General features: G+C 50.4%; 2 protein-coding genes across 5 annotated transcripts; both read left to right on the plus strand.

Annotated features, from left to right (window-relative positions):
- The first annotated feature begins 3,459 nt into the window (after positions 1-3,459).
- On the plus strand, positions 3,460-9,711 carry CLK2 (CDC like kinase 2). Of its 4 annotated transcripts, none has more exons than XM_018565242.1 (12): positions 3,460-3,644; positions 3,919-4,144; positions 5,088-5,184; positions 5,502-5,568; positions 6,771-6,887; positions 7,001-7,167; positions 7,249-7,343; positions 8,447-8,576; positions 8,665-8,747; positions 8,835-8,914; positions 8,995-9,085; positions 9,473-9,711. In XM_018565242.1, exons 1-12 carry the CDS (start codon positions 3,469-3,471, stop codon positions 9,653-9,655), a joined length of 1,512 nt encoding a protein of 503 aa, XP_018420744.1. In that variant the 5' UTR covers positions 3,460-3,468; the 3' UTR covers positions 9,656-9,711. The 4 variants fall into 4 exon arrangements, with proteins under 4 accessions (XP_018420744.1, XP_018420745.1, XP_018420748.1 ...); XM_018565243.1 differs by having other exon boundaries at positions 8,450-8,576; XM_018565246.1 differs by having other exon boundaries at positions 5,100-5,184.
- Positions 9,712-15,153: 5,442 nt separating this feature from the next.
- Positions 15,154-17,482, plus strand: LOC108794224 (complexin-3-like). The gene is made up of 3 exons (XM_018565227.1): positions 15,154-15,476; positions 15,658-15,745; positions 17,282-17,482. Exons 1-3 carry the CDS (start codon positions 15,310-15,312, stop codon positions 17,480-17,482), a joined length of 456 nt encoding a protein of 151 aa, XP_018420729.1. The 5' UTR covers positions 15,154-15,309.
- Positions 17,483-21,203: the final 3,721 nt, after the last annotated feature.

The raw sequence follows: 21,203 nt of genomic DNA on the forward strand, positions 1-21,203 counted from the left end.
AGGACAGCTGAATCACAAAATGGCCGCCTCTCTGTCGCGATACCGTTCTGTATCACTCCTGCAACGTTGTGCTGATACCGTTCAGTATGTGTCTTGCAACTAACGAATACGTCCTGTACGTGTTCAGCAACTCTACCGATAACGTTCTGTATGTGTCCTGCCTTTCTGCACTAATACCGTTGTGTATCCGCCATGACACTCCTGCACTGATATTTAATTGCGTCTCATCGCCATAACTGTTATCGTTCTGTATGCTCCCCTGTCTGACTATCAGACCTCATTGTACCCTTCTCCCTGCACTGATGTCATTGTATTGTACCCCCTGCACCAATATATTGCAACCCACCAGAGCACTGCTCATACATGACTCCTTACAATATATAATCTGTATGTTAGGGGTTGGTATAGGGCTGATCCTATAGACCTCTTGTCTGTGATCTGTGCGTCTGGGCCGCCTCTGTGCGTACGGTCGTTTTAGAACAGCCCCTGATCAGGGGACATTGAGCTTAGTGAGTGTTAGTAAATAAGGAGGTGAGTCATGGTGCTTGCTTTGAATGTCCAACCATTTGAGGGGAAGGAAGCTGGATTTTTGCCAGCATGTAATTGACGGTAAAATGAGCTTTACCTTGTTCACTGTACAGACTGAGCTCTCTACTCCCTTAGGCCCCGTTCACATATAGCGACATACCTTTTGCAGCGGATCCGCACGGCCGGGATAGCGCGACTTTCGGGGCGACGTTCCAGCGACGGTAGCGCGACCTTCCCCGTCGGGCTCCATAGAAAAAAAGTAAAATCGCGCAAAATCCGCCGAAAAAAGGGTCCGGTAGAAGCGACTTGCGACCGCGACGAGCGACATGGAGTTAAGACAGCTCCATTGAATAACATTGGCCGGCGACTTCTCGCGATATCGCGCGGAAATCGCTATATGTGAACGGGGCCTTAGTAAACAAACCTCCATTGTATAGCTATGACCGTGTTCAGATCCTGTTCCTTCTCCGTGTGGCAGTCTCCTCTTCCTGTAGGGTGATCTGGGTTCTCCGTATGGAAGGGGCCTCGTCCTGTAGGGTGATCTGGGTTCTCCGTATGGAAGGGGCCTCGTCCTGTAGGGTGATCTGGGCTCTCCGTATGGAAGGGGCCTCGTCCTGTAGGGTGATATGGGTTCTCCGTATGGAAGGGGCCTCGTCCTGTAGGGTGATATGGGTTCTCCTTGTGGAAGGGGCCTCGTCCTGTAGGGTGATATGGGTTCTCCTTGTGGAAGGGGCCTCGTCCTGTAGGGTGATATGGGTTCTCCTTGTGGAAGGGGCCTCGTCCTGTAGGGTGATATGGGTTCTCCTTGTGGAAGGGGCCTCGTCCTGTAGGGTGATATGGGTTCTCCTTGTGGAAGGCCCCTCTTCCTGTAGGGTGGTTGGATGCCTCCTTAGCCCTCTGTGATTGGAGGAAATTGTAGGTCTGTGTAGGGGGGCCCCTCCTACTCTGTAACTCTTCATGGTCTGAGAAGAACACTGTGTGGAGCTCTTATAATAGAACACAATGCAGGTCACAGAGATAATGATGCTTCTGCCCATCGTTTGCCAATTACTCCACCCTTAACCGGGCACATTCCATCATCTCTCCTCTATGGGAATGCAGCATTCTCTCCCAGTGTGCGGAGCTGAAATTAGCCGCCCCCTCTGTTTTTTAATGTCAGTGCACTCTGATATCCTGTGTATTTGTAGATCTCTACCTATTACTTGTATATAACCATTGGGATACTGTACATGGAAAGCCACTTCTTGTATGTGAACGCCTCACGTTTCCTCCATATAATAATTGGGATCCAGTATGTGTATGCCACCTTACATCTATTACCTCCATATGCATATTATTATTATACAGGATGTATATAGCGCCAACAGTTTGCGCAGCGCTTTACAATATAAAGAAGACATCACAATACAATTCAAGATGGGAAGGAGGGCCCTGCCCCTGAGAGCTTACAATCTAAAAGGATGTTTCCTCTCACATTACCTCTGAGTGCACACCCCTTTAATCCTATATAATGGGGATCTGGTATTCTCTATCTCCTGGATTATCACCGTACAGCCCTTTCAAGGTGTTTGCTGTATGTGCTGAAGTTTATGGAGTTTGTGGTAGGAACAGAACTTTGTATACCTAAGTAAAAGCCTGTTACACTCAGGAAAGCTTGATCTATGTACACAGTTTCCTCGGTATGACGTGCTGCATTGTTGTTTTGGGCTAGTTCACACAAGGTGCGGAGCAGAGCAGTTTAAGAATGCATCAAAGATGCATCCCATGTGTTCCAATGGTATTTTTGGGGTTTAGTTCACACCACAGCATTCAGTTCCAGTGCATGTGGAGAAATTGCTGCATGCCCTATATTTTCTGCTCTAAACCGCATGTAAACGCACAAATAACATGCAAATGCACTGGACCTCACCTGAAAACCCATTGTAAGCTAAAAAAAAACACACTACATATGCAGAACTGCATCCAGATCTGGTCCGGGTCTGATGGGAATTAGGTCTTAGTGATGTCTGTAGCCGGTCTCCTTTATGCCTAGATTGGATGTCTTGCCGGGATGAGAGTTCCCTGTATACAGCAGTAGGGTGGCACTGAGGGAGGGTCTGTAATACAGACTTCAATACTTTTTATAAGGCGTTTGGACGGACAGACATTTGTGTCGAAGAGTTTTACCATAGTAAGGATTTGGGCATATAGAGGGATTATTGCCACCTGGGGCAAGCTGTGGTCAGGGTAGGAGCGCCCACTTCAGGCTGTTGGGAATAGAGATATTAATGTCATATGATGGGGTAAGCTGTGCTTTGGTAAGAGCGCCCTCCTCAGGCTGGGCTGGCAACATAGAGGTATTAGGGATGCACCAAAACTTCGGCTACCAAAACAACATTTTGGGCAAAAATGGTACTTTGGGCAAAATGTCGAAAGTACCATAATGGCCGAAAATGTGGTAGAAAATTCAGTACATCTCTAACTTTCCTCCTCCCTGTTGGGTCGCTGGTCTGTCCATTCCGATGCCCACAGCTCTCCCAGTTTGTCGGTACAGGCAGCGAGGATCCAAGGGGGGACAAACCGGTGCCCAGCGGGGAGGAGACAGCTGTCGCAGGAGGCCGAGCTCTCCAGTCAGGATGGTGAGCGGAGTACAAATGCTCATTGATCAGAACTGATACCTGAGTGTTTGTATATAACTGAGGACATAGTAAGTTTACTGTTTCCCCAGGTATGAATTAACACTAAGTGCTTTACATCACTTCCTATTCATTCATGATTGTGGACATAGTATCAGTTACTATCTCTTCCAGTTTATGAATGGACAGGAGCACTCTGTGGAGGAGTGCCCTCATCAGTCTGTGTTTGGAATATAGGGGTATTCATGTCATATGATGGGGTAAGCTGTGCTCTGTTGGGAGCACCCTCTTCAGGCTATATACTGACTCGTTTGCCTCCTTCCAGATGCCGCACTCCAGACGGTACCGGTCATCTGAGAGGCGGAGCAGAGGAAGCTACCACGAGCGCTACAGAAGCCGGAAGCACAGGAGGAGAAGAAGCAGGTCGCGAAGCAGCAGCAGTGTTCGAGGCCGTGAACGTCGTCACAGGCATGGCGACAGTTATCAGGAAAGGTCGCGGAGGTAGGTGACACTGGGTTTGGGGATTGCCATGTTAGCTTCTTGTGTTTTTACCTTTTGCAGAGCCTTCTCTCTAGATGGGCTGCGTTCCTCTCCCCTGGCTCTTTCCTGTTTGAGGATGAGCCTTGTAGTGACACTCGAGAATCGGCAGTAGAGTTTTAGTAATTGTTGATTGGTTCCAGGACCACGTGGGTGGTGATTGGTGTCTGTTGTACTGGAATTTTGGTTATTGTGTCAATCCTTACTAAACTTTGCCATTCTCGCAATCCTTTCTCAGTTATGACGCACGATCGTCAGACAGACGAGCTTACGACCGAAGATATGTCGACGCTTACCGGAGGAACGATTACAGCCGGGACAGAGCCCTGTACTATGACGCCGAGTACCGCCACTCGTACGACTACCGGCGCTCCCACGAGGACAGCTACAGGAGCGGCAAGAGCAGCCGACGCAAACAAAAACGCAGGAAGCATAGAACAAGGTCTTATAGTCGCTCGTCATCGGTGAGTATCTCACGGAGCTGAGATCTTTCTGCTCCCCCTTTTTTTTTTTCTTCTCTTAGGGCAAGTCTTGGTAAGTGCACCCCCATAATTGCTTCTGTTTGTATTGCTGGGATTAGAGAGGTGAAAGGATTAGACGTCCTTCTGCTTTCTACTGCGGAGGATGTGGATCACACGCTAGATACTCCTGTATGCCCCCCATCCCTGTAGTATCTATAGGCCTGTAGTCATCTATCGCTCCTTTATTGTTGCCTGGCCATATATATGTTACACTATAGAGTACCGCGGAGTTGTCTGACTCCCATTGGCCTCCTTGTTATACAGCAGAATCTAGGGGGTGCCAAAATATTTGGCTGGTTCCATTACCCCATTGTAAACATGGCAGACCTCCCTGAAGAGTATACAGCACCCTTAGTACATATATGCTGGAGGTATATATTTGTTTGGTCCCTGCCCCCCAACATAGTAGAGCCCCTAGAATAGTGTATGCAGTGAGGGCATTGTATATGTCCCCGTGGGGTATTTGGGGTTATTATCGGGGTTGATTTTGGGGTAATCTGGGCTTTGTCACAACCAGGAAGGCAGCTTCAGCATCTTTTATTTTTTGCTCCTGTTTTTCCTGCTTTTGCAAAGATGAAAAGAAAACATAAGCAGAAATTGTTTTTTTGTTTTTTTTTTATTTTCTTTTTATTTATTTTTTTTTATTTTGATTTTCTGAGTTAGTGTATTTGTATCTTGACTTGTTCCCTTGCAATATCCCTATCGTTATATATTCCTATGTGCCGTATGAATTGGCTGGGAATCTACTGCACACCCTCCTCCTACCTCAAAACTACACTGTGAATGAATTTCCAAACCAACCAACCTTTGTGCCGCTGGTTTGAAAATCTGATTGGCTGGTGAATGGTGGTGTTTTGCCGGAAATGACGGGCCCCCTACCCGACAGAGGAGTCGCCAGAGCAGCAGCAGGCAGGCCAAGAGTGTTGAAGACGACGTGGAGGGTCACCTGATCTATCGCAACGGCGACTGGCTACAAGAAAGATGTACAGCCAAATCGTAACATAATTTAGCTCTCTAGTTCTAAGATCCCCCCTACCCCCCAGAGACGCTGCACACCTGTCTGTCTTTTATTTTGTGTTCATTTTGATTAATGCAGAGAAGCCCCCTTCCTCCTCCTCCTCTTCCTCCTTTTATTATATTTATCATACTTTTGTAAATAGCGATCTTATATTGCTAGTCGGAGGGCAGGAAGTTGTTAGAGTAATTGATTTGTGGCTCATGCCCAGCCTGACAGATTTCACTGATTCCGGCAGTTCCCGGCCTCCCTCCTTACCGTCTTTCTCTCTGCTTCTTCTCACAGATGAGATTGTCAGCACACTGGGCGAGGGTACCTTTGGCCGGGTTGTGCAGTGTATAGACCACAGAAGGTGAGTTGTCTGGACTTGTGGTGGTAGGGATTCGCTAATGGCTCTGCAGTATAGGGCAGATGCCTGTATGGGACCTTTGTATATAGAAAGTGCAGATGCCTTTTATCTGGCCCTGTATTTAGAGAGCAGATGACTATAATGGGCCCTGTGTGTATAGAGGACCTATACCGGGCCCCATGTGTATAGAGAGCAGATGACTATACCGGGCCCTGTGTGTATAGAGAGAGCAGATGACTATACCGGGCCCTCTGTGTATAGAGAGAGCAGATGACTATACCGGGCCCTCTGTGTATAGAGAGAGCAGATGACTATACCGGGCCCTGTGTGTGTATAGAGAGCACCTATGCTGGGCCCTGTGTGTAGCGAGAGCCTATACTGGGCCCCATGTATATAAAGAGAGCAGGTGACTATATCTGGCTGCTCTATTTATATAGAGAGCACATATACCGGGCCCTGTGTGTTGAGAGAGCAGATGACTATATGTGGCACCATGTGTGTGTAGAGAGAGCGGATGACTATACCGGGCCCTGTGTGTATAGAGAGAACATTACTATACCGGGCCCCGTGTGTCGCGACAAATATGCTTATATGGACCCCGTTTCTATGTAGAGAGCAGATGCCTAGATCGGGCCCTGTGTGTGTGTGTATATATAGCGGAAGCACAGATGCTTATATGGGCCCCCGTGTGTATGTAGAGAGAGAGTGTGGATGACTAGATCGGGGCTGATGGTGACCACAGTGGACCGTGCCTCCATAAACAGTCTCCTGTGTAGTCATCCTGTCACAAAGGCATCGGATACAGAACTAGGAGATGAGGACAAAGTGTTGTCACCCCATAACAGGAAGTGCCTAAGCCAAGAACATTTGTGGCTGAATATTGAGGGATTATTTTAATTAAAGCTGCAGATTTAAAAAGATTGAAGTGACATAAACATTAAAGATCATATGAGATTTTGGTGATGGGTTCACTTGAATCTGATTACATTCTGATTGCTTTGAGGAAGACGGTTATTTGGATGCATTCTCGGGCGGTTAGTGGGATGTGATATTCAGGGAGTTTGCAGCCCTCTGATAATGATGGGTTCTGTAATTGGCAGCTCTGCGTTGTTGTCACACATCATTGTCCCCTCGGGGTTGGCATTGTAGGATGTTTGTGTGTCGGATGCCACTTATGGGTTTCCTCTTGTATGTTTTACCTGCAGGGGTGGAAGCCGAGTGGCTCTAAAAATCATAAAAAATGTGGAGAAATACAAAGAAGCAGCACGATTAGAGATAAACGTGCTGGAGAAGATTATCGAGAAGGACCCAGACAATAAAAAGTGAGTATTGGTTCCCTTTCCTACCCGGGCGGGGGGCCCATGGCAGCCGGGGTAACCTAGCGGCTACCTTCACATGCATTGCCGGTATTAATGAGGTGTTTTTCTTCCCGCAGTCTCTGTGTACGGATGTTCGACTGGTTTGACTATCACGGACACATGTGCATCTCTTTCGAGCTTTTGGGTCTCAGCACCTTCGACTTCCTAAAGGAGAACAACTACCTGCCGTACCCCATCCACCAAGTGCGGCACATGGCCCAGCAGGTGTGCCAGGCAGTGAAATGTAAGTGGCGGTTGCATCATGTGACTTACCCGAGTGCCGTGTGACGTCTCCTGTTCTAATTTTATCCCATGCGACTTGCAGATCTTCATGACAATAAGCTGACTCATACCGATCTGAAGCCAGAGAACATCCTGTTTGTCGATTCTGACTACGACCTGACGTACAATGTTGAAAAGGTGGGTGCTGACTTCTCTGGACTTTCCAACGATCACGTTACGGGCTTATTAGAATAGTGGTGACGTTCCAAAAGTGCCAAGAAATGTTTGTTTTGGGTGATGACCAGGGCTTGAAAGAAACCAAGAGGACAGCTGAGCCGGATGAGCAGCTTCCCGCTCGGCCTTTATAATTGTCCGGGAGCTTTACATTCAAGCGATCGGGCATCTCTAGAGACGCCCGATCACTTGTAGCAGCAGCTGTCACTGCCGTTGTTGGTCCCGAGATCCAGTGCGGCCGGGACCGGCATGGCTGCTCTGTGACAGGAGATCGGTATACGATGTCCCCGAATGCAGGAAGTGATGTATATTACACCACTTCTGCATTCAGCTGGTGAAGCCGATCTTTGCTTCATCAGCTTCTCTGGGGGGTCCCTAGGTGACATTAGGGGTCTTGGAGACCCCTGATGTCTCCATAAAGAGGACCTGTCATGTAAATTGGCTATAACATAGGGGGCTTCTTGGCCCTCCATGTGATAGCAATAAAGTGTAAAAAAGACAATTTTTTTTTTTTTTTAAGTCCCCCACTTACACTCACAAACATGAATCGGGTGTGCCTATGTGTGAAAACGATGATTGCACACGTTGCAGATCGCTATTTTGCATCTGCGCAATTTAAGGCTTGACGGGTTTGCTGTCTATTTACCTGACGTGACCCCGTCTTTTATATTTTACCAAAAATGGGTAACAATATGTTTTTTGTTTTTTTAACGTAGCGATTGAAAAAAATTTGGTACTGTTTTTCATTATATAAACTACCCCCCCTCCAGTGGTGCTTATATACAACCAAAAGAAAGCTCTGCGTGTCCCCCCAAAAATGTTAACATTGCAAGGCTATAGGACTGGTGACCCTAAAAAATTAAAGCCCTGATGACACAGGATGCCTGTCCATGACCCAATTGGCTCGGAGTAGGCACTCTGCTAGTTCCTACCTTCCCCACCAGACACCACCACCCTTAGTTCTCTCTCCCTCCCCGGTCACCTTGCGTAGCGGCTTTTAGTTTGTCCCTTGAAGGTTTCCTAATGCTTGTGCCGTGTGTTCTCTTGGTGACACCGCATTACCCCAGAAGAGAGATGAGAGGTGTGTGAAGAATACAGACATCAGAGTTGTGGATTTCGGCAGCGCCACGTTCGACAGCGAACACCACAGCACTATAGTGTCCACCCGCCACTACCGAGCGCCGGAGGTCATCCTCGGTGAGTGTCTTGTCCACTGTATGCGGTGTATGAGTTGTTGTTGTTTCCTGTAGCCTTGTATTACACCAGTGCCCTTCAATCTCCTCAGAACTGGGATGGAGCCAGCCGTGTGACGTGTGGAGCATTGGTTGCATTATCTTTGAGTATTATGTGGGCTTCACCCTCTTCCAGGTCAGTGTCTACTTCTACTAGTTTGCTGTGTGTGTGACGCATGTCCCTGCTGTGACCTGTACTCATGACATGTTCTCTTTTCTACAGACGCATGACAACAAGGAGCACCTGGCTATGATGGAGAGGATTCTGGGTCCTGTCCCCTCTAAGATGGTTCGGAAGACCAGGTAAGGTCTTGATGGGGTTGTGTCTAACTACTGTATGGACCCTGGGGGTGCTCAACTAACCTCTGGTGCATTACCTTCAGGAAGCAGAAATATTTCTACCATGGTCGGCTTGACTGGGATGACAACTCATCGGCTGGACGCTACGTACGGGAGAACTGCAAACCTCTGAGGGTAAGGACCAATATCACTTCCAACAACTCCGTGCTGTCAGTCTTATTTGTATTATATCTCGTGAAACCGAAGTTGCAGACATTTCCAGGGAGGACAGGCATGTGGTGGGCACAAAGGGCCCCATGGACTGATAGACAGAGTTTGGGGTAGGTTCCGTGAGAACTCTGCTTTCCATTGTACCCCGTAGCCAGGAGCCGCGTATGGCGTGGTCATGTGCTCCCCCCCGTAGCCTGGAGCAACGTAGGGCAAGGTCACGTGCTCCCCCCCCCAGCCTGGAGCAGCAAAGCACGCTCAGAAGGGGAGTGACTCTGGATTGAGGGGGGGGTTGTACAGACTGTGTTCGTGAACCGTCGGGTTGCTTCTCTGACACTGATCTTCCTCTTGCAGAAGTACATGGTCAGCGACTCGGTAGATCACCGGCAACTCTTCCATCTCATAGAGGGCATGCTGGAATATGACCCATCCAAACGTCTTTCCCTGGCCGAGGCTCTGAAACACCCGTTTTTCTCCCCCCTGAAGAGTGAGCACATCCCGAAACACTGGGACACAGGGCGAGAAATCAGCCGATGACTACACTGGAAACCAGCCAGATGAAGGGTCTCCCCGATTCTGGCGCTTCAATACTTTATCATACAATGAACTGAACACTCGCTCATCAGTCGGATGAAACTGTCTATATGTGAAATAGTCTATAAATATTCTATATATATATTCTGCAAAGGCAGAGCAGAGGCTGCCATGTACATAGAGTTCTGCTTGTCACTGCTCCACCTGGTGGTGGGGGGGCCTACACTGCACCTGTACATTGTTCTCCTATAATTTATATTGTCAGTGTTAGGGGGTGGGGGTCGGGGGGCAGCGTGACGCAATGCAGCTCGCAGTGTTTTTATAAAAATTTTGTACAGTCTTTGTGAGAAATAAACACCTTATGTTTGTACTAAAGCCGTGCCGTCTGATGATCGCTCTGTTACTCCTCACATGATGGTGAGAGCAGAGTGCTGGACCTATGCTGTGAGCATTGCAGGTCCTCCGTTATGGAGGAAGTCATGTTCCTTGGCTTCTGTTACTGGGAAGTCGTATACCTGGGCCACAAATCTGGAGGTGTCGCTGGTAGGGATGCGCCAGTGTTATGTGACTTTTTTTTCTTTCTTGATGCACATGATCTTAGGACAGTGGTGGAGCACCAGGTCACAGCTGCAACCCTGGTAGTTCTGCCCCTGACTCTAAGCTGTATCCCAGCAATACATGATAGAGAGGCACTGGCTATGGATGACTACAAATCTCAGCAATCAATTATACAGCAATGCAGAATAATATGAAGCAGATGCTCTCCAGGGCTGCACCGGGTGCTGTGGGGGCTCTCCAGGGCTGCACCGGGTGCTGTGGGGGCTCTCCATATATGTACTACATATACATTACACACGTCCAGTACACTATATAGCAATAGATTTACAGCCAGCCCCGTCCCAGCTTCCCTCACTCAGTTTCACTCTGATCCCTGTTGCCTCACTCGGTGCCGTAGTCGGCGCTGGGCAGGATCACTGCATCGTGTCTCGGTGCTCAGCTTGTGGGAGGCGCTCACAATTCTGCCCTGCTAACATGAATGGGCTAACTCATGATCCGCAGTACATATACAGCACATACATCCAGTACACTGCAGTAATAGTTACAATTATCCCCTGCTAATATGAATGGGTTAAATGATCTGTAGTACATAATAGTACATAACATGTAGTTGTACTATGGATTATTTAACCCATTCATGTTAGCAGGGGATTATTGTAAATCTATTGCTGCAGTGTGTTGGGTACATGTACTACATATAGAATACACTGCAGCAGTAGATTTACAATTCCGCACTGCTAATATGAAGGGGTTAAATGATGTAACATGTAGGGTTACATGTAGTTGTACTACGGATCATTTAACCCCTTCATATTAGCAGTGCAGAATTGTAAATCTACTGCTGCAGTGTATTCTATATGTAGTACATGTACAATACATATAGAATACGCTGCAGCAATAGATTCTTGTTCCCACGAAACACTAAGCCCAGGCCACGTTTTACTTAATGTTGCCTCCATCGCGGAGCCGAACGCTTTTCCTCACGTGAGGGCGTCGTCGGCGCTGAGCTGAAGAGGAGCATCGCGTTACTGCTGCTCCGGTGGGCGGCGCTCCAGGTGGGGTCCTCTGGGCAGTCGCTAGAGGAGGAGATGTGCAGCCAGACCAGCACTGCCTAAGACAGCCGCCACAAGGCTGCTTGAGGTCCTCAGGCAGCCGACTCGATATAAAGCGCCGGTATTGGGCATTTGTACTTTTGAATACGGATACTAGTATCTATCGGTGCATCCCTAGTTTCTAGGCCTCCATTAGGGAGCAAGTCGTGTTCCCGGGCCTCCAATATGGAGGAAGTCGTGTTCCCGGGCCTCCAATATGGAGGAAGTCGTGTTCCCGGGGCCTCCAATATGGAGGAAGTCGTGTTCCCGGGGCCTCCAATATGGAGGAAGACCCGTTCTCGGGTTGGTCACAGTGGAAGGTGTCATCGTGGGATCACCATGTGCTGTGGAAGGATGCCGCCATCCTGCTCCGTCTTCTGTGGCCGCCAACATTCCATCTGTCCCGATTGCAGGCCCATTGCTGAAAATACTGGCTGTCATGCTAATCCTTTGGCGCTTGTCATCCCTACCCCACAACAGGTCTGGGGATCAGGATGTCTGACTTTGATATCCAGAACTGAATACTTGTTGCAGGTCACTGGAGCAGCCAGGCCCCTGGCATTTTTAGGGGGTTACCTGTGACAACCACCTGTTTTTCCTCATGACATATTCCTACCGTACTGGATGATGCCATCACTCGCTCTCTCCTCCTATCAGCATGCTCCCAGTGACTGCCAACCCTCAGTGAGTGGAGTGGTGACCAATCCTTGTCCTGCCGTGCCAGAGATTACAAATGATGAACACAGATGTAGAGACTTGCATTAGCTATGTATTGTTTTTACTGGGTCAATGGGTCCAATGGTACTGGTTCCTCTGTAAGCTCCGCCTGTTATCATGTACCTCACCCTCATAACATACCTGTCCAGATTGGGGGAGGGGTCGGCGTGTTATTTCCGGCTGTTGTCACATTGCCCGCTGTGTGGCCCGCTAATCCCGGTCACGGCTTCATATAAATCGGGATTGTGACGCGGCCTGATCCTAATTAGAGGATTATTATGAAACTTATCTGATCATTGCAGCCGGACAGGTGACCCCGGGGACACGGAGTATTGTCAGAGCGGTCCCCTGGTCTATGTGCGAGGTAAGTGGGGGTGTCAGCACTGCACCACTGGCACTGCATTGTGGAGGATTGTTGTCCGGTATAGGGGGGTGCTGGCAGTACATTGTGGAGGATTGTTGTCTGGTATAGGGGGGTGCTGGCACTGCATTGTGGAGGATTGGTGTCCGGTATAGGGGGGTGCTGGCAGTACATTGTGGAGGATTGTTGTCTGGTATAGGGGGGTGCTGGCACTGCATTGTGGAGGATTGGTGTCCGGTATAGGGGGGTGCTGGCAGTACATTGTGGAGGATTGTTGTCTGGTATAGGGGGGTGCTGGCACTGCATTGTGGAGGATTGGTGTCCGGTATAGGGGGGTGCTGGCAGTACATTGTGGAGGATTGTTGTCTGGTATAGGGGGGTGCTGGCACTGCATTGTGGAGGATTGGTGTCCGGTATAGGGGGGTGCTGGCAGTACATTGTGGAGGATTGTTGTCTGGTATAGGGGGGTGCTGGCACTGCATTGTGGAGGATTGGTGTCCGGTATAGGGGGGTGCTGGCAGTACATTGTGGAGGATTGTTGTCTGGTATAGGGGGGTGCTGGCACTGCATTGTGGAGGATTGGTGTCCGGTATAGGGGGGTGCTGGCAGTACATTGTGGAGGATTGTTGTCTGGTATAGGGGGGTGCTGGCACTGCATTGTGGAGGATTGGTGTCCGGTATAGGGGGGTGCTGGCAGTACATTGTGGAGGATTGTTGTCTGGTATAGGGGGGTGCTGGCACTGCATTGTGGAGGATTGGTGTCCGGTATAGGGGGGTGCTGGCAGTACATTGTGGAGGATTGTTGTCTGGTATAGGGGGGTGCTGGCACTGCATTGTGGAGGATTGGTGTCCGGTATAGGGGGGTGCTGGCAGTACATTGTGGAGGATTGTTGTCTGGTATAGGGGGGTGCTGGCACTGCATTGTGGAGGATTGGTGTCCGGTATAGGGGGGTGCTGGCAGTACATTGTGGAGGATTGTTGTCTGGTATAGGGGGGTGCTGGCACTGCATTGTGGAGGATTGGTGTCCGGTATAGGGGGGTGCTGGCAGTACATTGTGGAGGATTGTTGTCTGGTATAGGGGGGTGCTGGCACTGCATTGTGGAGGATTGGTGTCCGGTATAGGGGGGTGCTGGCAGTACATTGTGGAGGATTGTTGTCTGGTATAGGGGGGTGCTGGCACTGCATTGTGGAGGATTGGTGTCCGGTATAGGGGGGTGCTGGCAGTACATTGTGGAGGATTGTTGTCTGGTATAGGGGGGTGCTGGCACTGCATTGTGGAGGATTGGTGTCCGGTATAGGGGGGTGCTGGCAGTACATTGTGGAGGATTGTTGTCTGGTATAGGGGGGTGCTGGCACTGCATTGTGGAGGATTGGTGTCCGGTATAGGGGGGTGCTGGCAGTACATTGTGGAGGATTGTTGTCTGGTATAGGGGGGTGCTGGCACTGCATTGTGGAGGATTGGTGTCCGGTATAGGGGGGTGCTGGCAGTACATTGTGGAGGATTGTTGTCTGGTATAGGGGGGTGCTGGCACTGCATTGTGGAGGATTGGTGTCCGGTATAGGGGGGTGCTGGCAGTACATTGTGGAGGATTGTTGTCTGGTATAGGGGGGTGCTGGCACTGCATTGTGGAGGATTGGTGTCCGGTATAGGGGGGTGCTGGCAGTACATTGTGGAGGATTGTTGTCTGGTATAGGGGGGTGCTGGCACTGCATTGTGGAGGATTGGTGTCCGGTATAGGGGGGTGCTGGCAGTACATTGTGGAGGATTGTTGTCTGGTATAGGGGGGTGCTGGCACTGCATTGTGGAGGATTGGTGTCCGGTATAGGGGGGTGCTGGCAGTACATTGTGGAGGATTGTTGTCTGGTATAGGGGGGTGCTGGCACTGCATTGTGGAGGATTGGTGTCCGGTATAGGGGGGTGCTGGCAGTACATTGTGGAGGATTGTTGTCTGGTATAGGGGGGTGCTGGCACTGCATTGTGGAGGATTGGTGTCCGGTATAGGGGGGTGCTGGCAGTACATTGTGGAGGATTGTTGTCTGGTATAGGGGGGTGCTGGCACTGCATTGTGGAGGATTGGTGTCCGGTATAGGGGGGTGCTGGCAGTACATTGTGGAGGATTGTTGTCTGGTATAGGGGGGTGCTGGCACTGCATTGTGGAGGATTGGTGTCCGGTATAGGGGGGTGCTGGCAGTACATTGTGGAGGATTGTTGTCCGGTATAGGGGAATACCGGTACTGCTTTGTAGAGGATTGCCGTCTGGTGGCGGAGCCTTGTATGGTGGGTGACATCTGTAACGTGAGGTGTGATGCCATCGGGGGGATCACCTTACTTGTAACCACAATAAGGGCCCCCCATCAGAGACGACCCGTTTTCCTGGGAGTCAGAAGACGGAAAATATATTTGGGGGGCTCTTGTACAGTGAGCAGTAGATTGTGTTTGGAGTGTGACGGGTTGATCGGTCTTACATCGGTGACACCAGATATGTACGACATTCACACTTTCAGTAATTCTGTTGATTTCACCCAGCTGCCCAGCCTCCATCCATTGTGGCTACCTCTCTGAACCAAGTTGTCCAGCCTCCATTCCTCGTGGTCACCTACCTGCACCCAGACTCCATCCTTCATGGCCATCTATCTGCACCCAGCTTTCCATCCTTTGTGGCCACCTCCCTGCACTGTGTCCAGCCTTTATCCCTTGTGGCCACTTACTCCACCCAATCTCCCTCCCTTGTGGTCAGCTCAGGTGTATCGTCTCTCCTGGACTCCCTCCTAAACCTAATATTCTCCCGACCATGACTGCCCCCTTCACCTTCTGCTCTACAGGTTCTCCTTTCGCCTTTGTGATTGTCTTTGGTGTTCTGTTAGATCTGATGTCCGTGTTCCGTAAATCTGCTATGGTGACCTCTGGTCTGTGACACCATAATCAAGCATGGCCTCCATGGCCAAGTTCTTGTTTGGGGGCCCAAAGAAAAATGCATCATGCTGCACCTCGGGGACCTTTGCGAAGGACCTCCACTCACCGACGCCACCCAGAGCCAACGTGACAAGAAGGTGGAGCTCCGAAGACCAACGCCACAGACTGCTGCGCCCTGAGACGTGAGTGACGGGTGGGACTGGGCACACAGACCCTCCAACATGTTTTTGTAATACTGTATGCTAGTATCAGGACCACCTCAAGAGTGAGAATCGGAAGGACTTCCTGGCTGGTGATCCTGTACAGGAAGTGCGAGCTGCCTAGTAAAGTGACGGCTTGACGGCCATTTTGTTTCTTGTGCAGGACGCGGAGGAGCTCGCTACACTCCCAGCAGAAAGCAGAGAGGGCACTGATGCGGGAACACTTCCGGGAAAAATACAAACTGCCTATGGTAAGTCTCACGAACACACAGAACAGCTAATTGGCAACCATCTTCCATTGTACTCTCTACTGTATGCTGATGAAAGGTGAGATCTGATTGGCTGCCCTCATTTCTATGACGGTGAGATCTAAATGGCTACCCTAGTCAGTTGTACTGTGTCCTCTAAGATAGGGTGACCATTCGTCTCCGATTTCTGGGGACAATCCCCGGATTGAGAAGACCGCCCCCGGACAAATAACGGTCCCAGGAACATAAAATAAAAAAAAGGAAGGTAAGAGGATCACACTGCTGTTATAGGGACCCTGCGGAGCCCAGCATAGATTCTGCACAGCCCCCCGGAGACCCTGCAGAGCCCACCACAGATCCTGCAGAGCCCACCTGAGACTTTTGGGTGGGTTGTGCAGAATCTATGCTGGGCTCTGTAGAGCAGTGTTGGGGCTTTGCAGGATCTGTAGTGGGCTCTGCGGGGTCTTATGGTGGGCTCCGCAGGGTCTCAGGGGGTCTGTGCAGAATCTGTGGTCGAGTCTATAGTGAGCTCCGCAGGGTCTCAGGGGGTCTGTGGTGGGGTCTATGGTGGGCTCTGCAGGACCTGTGGTCACAGATTCTGCACAGGTCCTTTTCGACCCTGCAGATTGCAGTGTCTCAGGGGGGCTTTGCAGGATCTATGGTGGGCTCTGCAGGGTCTCAGGGGGGCTGTGCAGAATCTGTGGTGGGGTCTACGGTGGGCTCCGCAGGGTATCAGGGGGTGTGTGCAGGATCTATGGTGGGCTCTGCAGCATGCACAGCCCCCCTGAGACCCTGCAGAGCCCACCACAGATTGTGCACATGCCCATTTCTGACACTGCTGTGTCTCAGTTAAGCTTTGCAGGATCTGTGGTGGGCTCCGCAGGGTCTCAGGGTGACTGTGCAGAATCTGTGGTGGGCTCTACGGGGTCTTTGGTGGACTCTGCAGGATCTGTGGTGGGCTCCGCAGTGGGTCTGTGTAGGATCTGTGGTTGGCTCCGCAGCCTGCAGATCCCACCACAGATCCTTCACAGCCCCTCTGAGACCCCGCAGAGCCCACCACAGATCCAAAATACACCAGTGCCCGTCTCCCACACTGTCAGAAGCTGCATACAGCGTGTGTCGGTAACTATTTAAACCAGCGCACGCTGTATGCAGCTTCTGAGAAGATACGCTGTTAGCGTAGCGGGGAGGCCTGCTGCGCATTTTGCATAGCTCCCATTACGCTAATAGCGCAGCCTGTCAGAAGCTAACAAAATGTCCCCGAATTTCATTTGAAACATCTGGTCACCTTACTCTAAGAGCCAGATACATAGGGACAGATATAAATGTTGGTTCCTCGTGTTCCCACTGCTTCTCCTATCAGCATAAAATAACTGCAAGGGGCTTTCATGTCTGAGCTGTGCTGTATACTGGGACATGCATAGTTGGTGGGGGTGTCAGGCATTGACCTAAAAGCGGTAGGAAGGGAATGATCTTACTGATTATGGCAGAGCTGTATGTATGATCATGTGACCTCTTTCACCTCTTTTCCCAACCTAGAACAACAGTGACCAGCAGCAGTTGAGGGCGGCCGGAGGTAACATTCGCCTGCCCAAGGATCTGCGATCGATCGTGCGCCATGAGGAGCCGTATCGCCAGGAATCGTCCTTCGTGCAGCTGCTGAGCTACAGGGACCTGAACACAGGAGCCAGCAGTGTCACGGAGTCGCTGCAACAGAAGGGCCGCTGCCTGGTCATGTGACCCCCCTGCAATGGTGGGTGTGGCCTGATGCGAACATGTGCTAATAAAGTTTGATCCTTTAACGCTAATGACGTATGCACAGTAGTAACTTCTGTAATATGGACGCTGTCGGTGCTGAGATGTCGAGACTCTAAGCATGCTGGGAGGAGGTTGTGGCTAGAGTACTTCCTTTGTGTGTCACTTCAATAAAATACCCTCATCTCCGACTCCTGTAGTCTTGTACATAAAGGGGAGGGGTTTCGCTGGAGTGGATGGTGTTTGTTTTAGGTCATGTGACTTTAGATATATTTCTTGTGTTCCTCCTTCAAGTCAGCGGGAGAGCTCTGCATTCCTTATCAATGGTCACCAGGCTAATCATAGCTGCTGCACCAATTGACAGAGCTGCAGTTCAGATTACATACACAGCTGAATGAGTCAGAGAATGACTCCTCCCTCCACTTTTTCTGCTCCATACAGAGTTCCAATCAGAAAATTCTTACTAATACATCTCTGAGTAGTCTTTCTATCATATATTCATCCTGATCATATTTGTGTGGTGCATCTGGCCAGCTGTGGTATTGGCTCATGACCCGGCAGCACGCGGCCCAGGCTCGGTTGTGTTGTAGTTGTCCTCGCTCCCTGGCCGAGGTGCATCTGGGTGTTCGGACATTTGTCCACACATTCCTCTAGCTAGGTGTATTCTGTGGAAGTCCACCCTAGTGGTCAGCATTGGTTGTAGAGTAAGTCTCCAGGTCTTCATTATCAGGTCCATCTTCACATTTTGGAAGGCTTGCTCCATGATGGGAACCACCAGGAACAGGACTTCAGTGGACTGCAGGAATTTCAGGGTCATTCAGTTGATTGTGGTCAGGCGGTGAGACTCAGTTGGGGATGTCTATGTAATCGTACTGTACAGGTGAAACTCGAATAATTAGAATATCGTGCAAAGTCCATTTATTTCACTAATGCAACTTAAAAGGTGAAACTAATATATGAGATAGACTCATTACATGCAAAGCAAGATAATTCAAGCCGTGATTTGTCATCATTGTGATGATTATGGCGCACAGCTCATGAAAACCCCAAGAACCCCAAATCCACAACCTCAAAAAAGTAGATTATTACATGCAATCAATAAAACAAGGATTGTACATAGAACAATATCGGACCTCTGAAAAGTACAAGCATGCATATGTACTCAGTACTTGGTTTGGGCCCCTTTTGCAGCACTTACTGCAATTACTTTTGCACGATATTCTAATTATTCGAGTTTCACCTGTATGTGGAAGCAGAAAGTGAGTGACACAAATACCTCAAGCACGATACAACAAAACAATCATAATATGGAAAAGATACAACTTCCTTTTACTGCGGTATTCTAAATCATCATCATCATCATCGGTGGTGGATGGAGAACTATGAGCCTCGCTGCCGTCCAGGGACCCATCCTCAGTCAAGGCATCGATGTCACTGTCTTCACTTCAGATTTCTTTAGTCCCAAACTGGAGGGGTTAGGGTGGTTGTGTGTTGCCCACTGGAGGGAGGTGAGAGTGGTTGTGTGTTGTCCACTGGAGGGGTTAGGGTGGTTGTGTGTTGCCCACTGGAGGGAGGTGAGAGTGGTTGTGTGTTGTCCACTGGAGGGGTTAGGGTGGTTGTGTGTTGCCCACTGGAGGGAGGTGAGAGTGGTTGTGTGTTGTCCACTGGAGGGGTTAGGGTGGTTGTGTGTTGTCCATTGGAGGGGTGAGAGTGGTTGTGTGTTGTCCACTGGAGGGGTGAGAGTGGTTGTGTGTTGTCCACTGGAGGGGTGAGAGTGGTTGTGTGTTGTCCACTGGAGGGAGGTGAGAGTGGTTGTGTGTTGTCCACTGGAGGGAGGTGAGAGTGGTTGTGTGTTGTCCACTGGAGGGGTTAGGGTGGTTGTGTGTTGTCCACTGGAGGGGTGAGAGTTGTTGTGTGTTGTCCACTGGGGGGGTTAGGGGGGTTGTGTGTTGTCCATTGGAGGGGTGAGAGTGGTTGTGTGTTGTCCACTGGAGGGGTGAGAGTGGTTGTGTGTTGTCCACTGGAGGGGTGAGAGTGGTTGTGTGTTGTCCACTGGAGGGGTGAGAGTGGTTGTGTGTTGTCCACTGGAGGGGTGAGAGTGGTTGTGTGTTGTCCACTGGAGGGGGGAGAGTGGTTGTGTGTTGTCCACTGGAGGGAGGTGAGAGTGGTTGTGTGTTGTCCACTGGAGGGGTGAGAGTTGTGTGCTGTCCACTGGAGGGGTGAGAGTGGTTGTGTGTTGTCCACTGGAGGGGTGAGAGTGGTTGTGTGTTGTCCACTGGAGGGGTGAGAGTGGTTGTGTGTTGTCCACTGGAGGGGTGAGAGTGGTTGTGTGTTGTCCACTGGAGGGAGGTGAGAGTGGTTGTGTGTTGTCCACTGGAGGGGGGAGAGTTGTGTGCTGTCCACTGGAGGGGTGAGAGTGGTTGTGTGTTGTCCACTGGAGGGGTGAGAGTGGTTGTGTGTTGTCCACTGGAGGGGTGAGAGTGGTTGTGTGTTGTCCACTGGAGGGAGGTGAGAGTGGTTGTGTGTTGTCCACTGGAGGGGGGAGAGTTGTGTGCTGTCCACTGGAGGGGTGAGAGTGGTTGTGTGTTGTCCACTGGAGGGGTGAGAGTGGTTGTGTGTTGTCCACTGGAGGGGTGAGAGTGGTTGTGTGTTGTCCACTGGAGGGGTGAGAGTGGTTGTGCACCATCCCGTCTGTGTGGCAGGAAGAGGGGTGGGGGATATTAATTGACCTTCCCTGTAGAGAGGTGAGGGTGGTTATGTGCTATCACCTGTAGGTAGGTGAGGGTTGTTGTGTGCCATCCCTTGCAAGCAGGTAAGAGTAATTGTGTATTGTCCCCTGTAAGGAGGTTAGGGTTGCTGTGAGCCATCCCCTATAGTGAGGGTGGATGTGTATTGTCCCCTGTAGGGAAGTAAGGGTGGGTGTATATTGTCCCCTGTAGGGAAGTAAGGGTGGATGTATAGTGTCTCCTGTAGGGTGGTGAGGGGGGTTGTGTGTTGTCTCCTGTAGGGTGGTGGGGGTAGTTGTGTATTGCCCCCTGTAGGGAGGTGAGAGTGGTTGTGTATTGCCCCCAGTAGGGAGGTGAGGGTGGTTGTGTACTGTCCCCTGTAGGGAGGTGAGGGTGGTTGTGTATTGTCTCCTGAAAGGGAGTAGAGGGTGGTTGTCCCCTGCAGGGAGGTGAGGGTGGTTGTATACTGTCCCCTGTAGGGAGGTGAGGGTGGTTGTGTGGTGTCCCCTGTAAGGAGGTGAGGGTGGTTGTGTGTTGTCCCTTGTAAGGAGGTGAGGGTGGTTGTGTGTTGTCCCCTGTAAAGGAGGTGAGGGTGGTTGTGTGTTGTCCCCTGTAGAGAGGTGAGGGTGGTTGTGTGTTGTCCCCTGTAAGGAGGTGAGGGTGGTTGTGTGGTGTCTCCTGTAGGGAGGTGAAGGTGGTGGTGTCCCCTGTAGGGAGGTGAGGGTGGTTGTGTGTTGTCCACTGGAGGGGTGAGAGTGGTTGTGTGTTGTCCCTTGGAGGGATGAGAGTGGTTGTGCACCATGCCGTCTGTGTATTGCCCCCAGTAGGGAGGTGAGGGTGGTTGTGTACTGTGCCCTGTAGGGAAGTGAGGGTGGTTGTGTATTGCCCCCAGTAGGGAGGTGAAGGTGGTGGTGTCTCCTGTAGAGAGGTGAGGGTGGTTGTGTATTGCCCCCAGAAGGGCGGTGGGGGGGGTTGTGTAT

This window comes from Nanorana parkeri, unplaced genomic scaffold (assembly GCF_000935625.1).
Source record: "Nanorana parkeri isolate BGI_ZX_2015 unplaced genomic scaffold, ASM93562v1 scaffold823, whole genome shotgun sequence".
NCBI lineage: Eukaryota > Metazoa > Chordata > Amphibia > Anura > Dicroglossidae > Nanorana > Nanorana parkeri.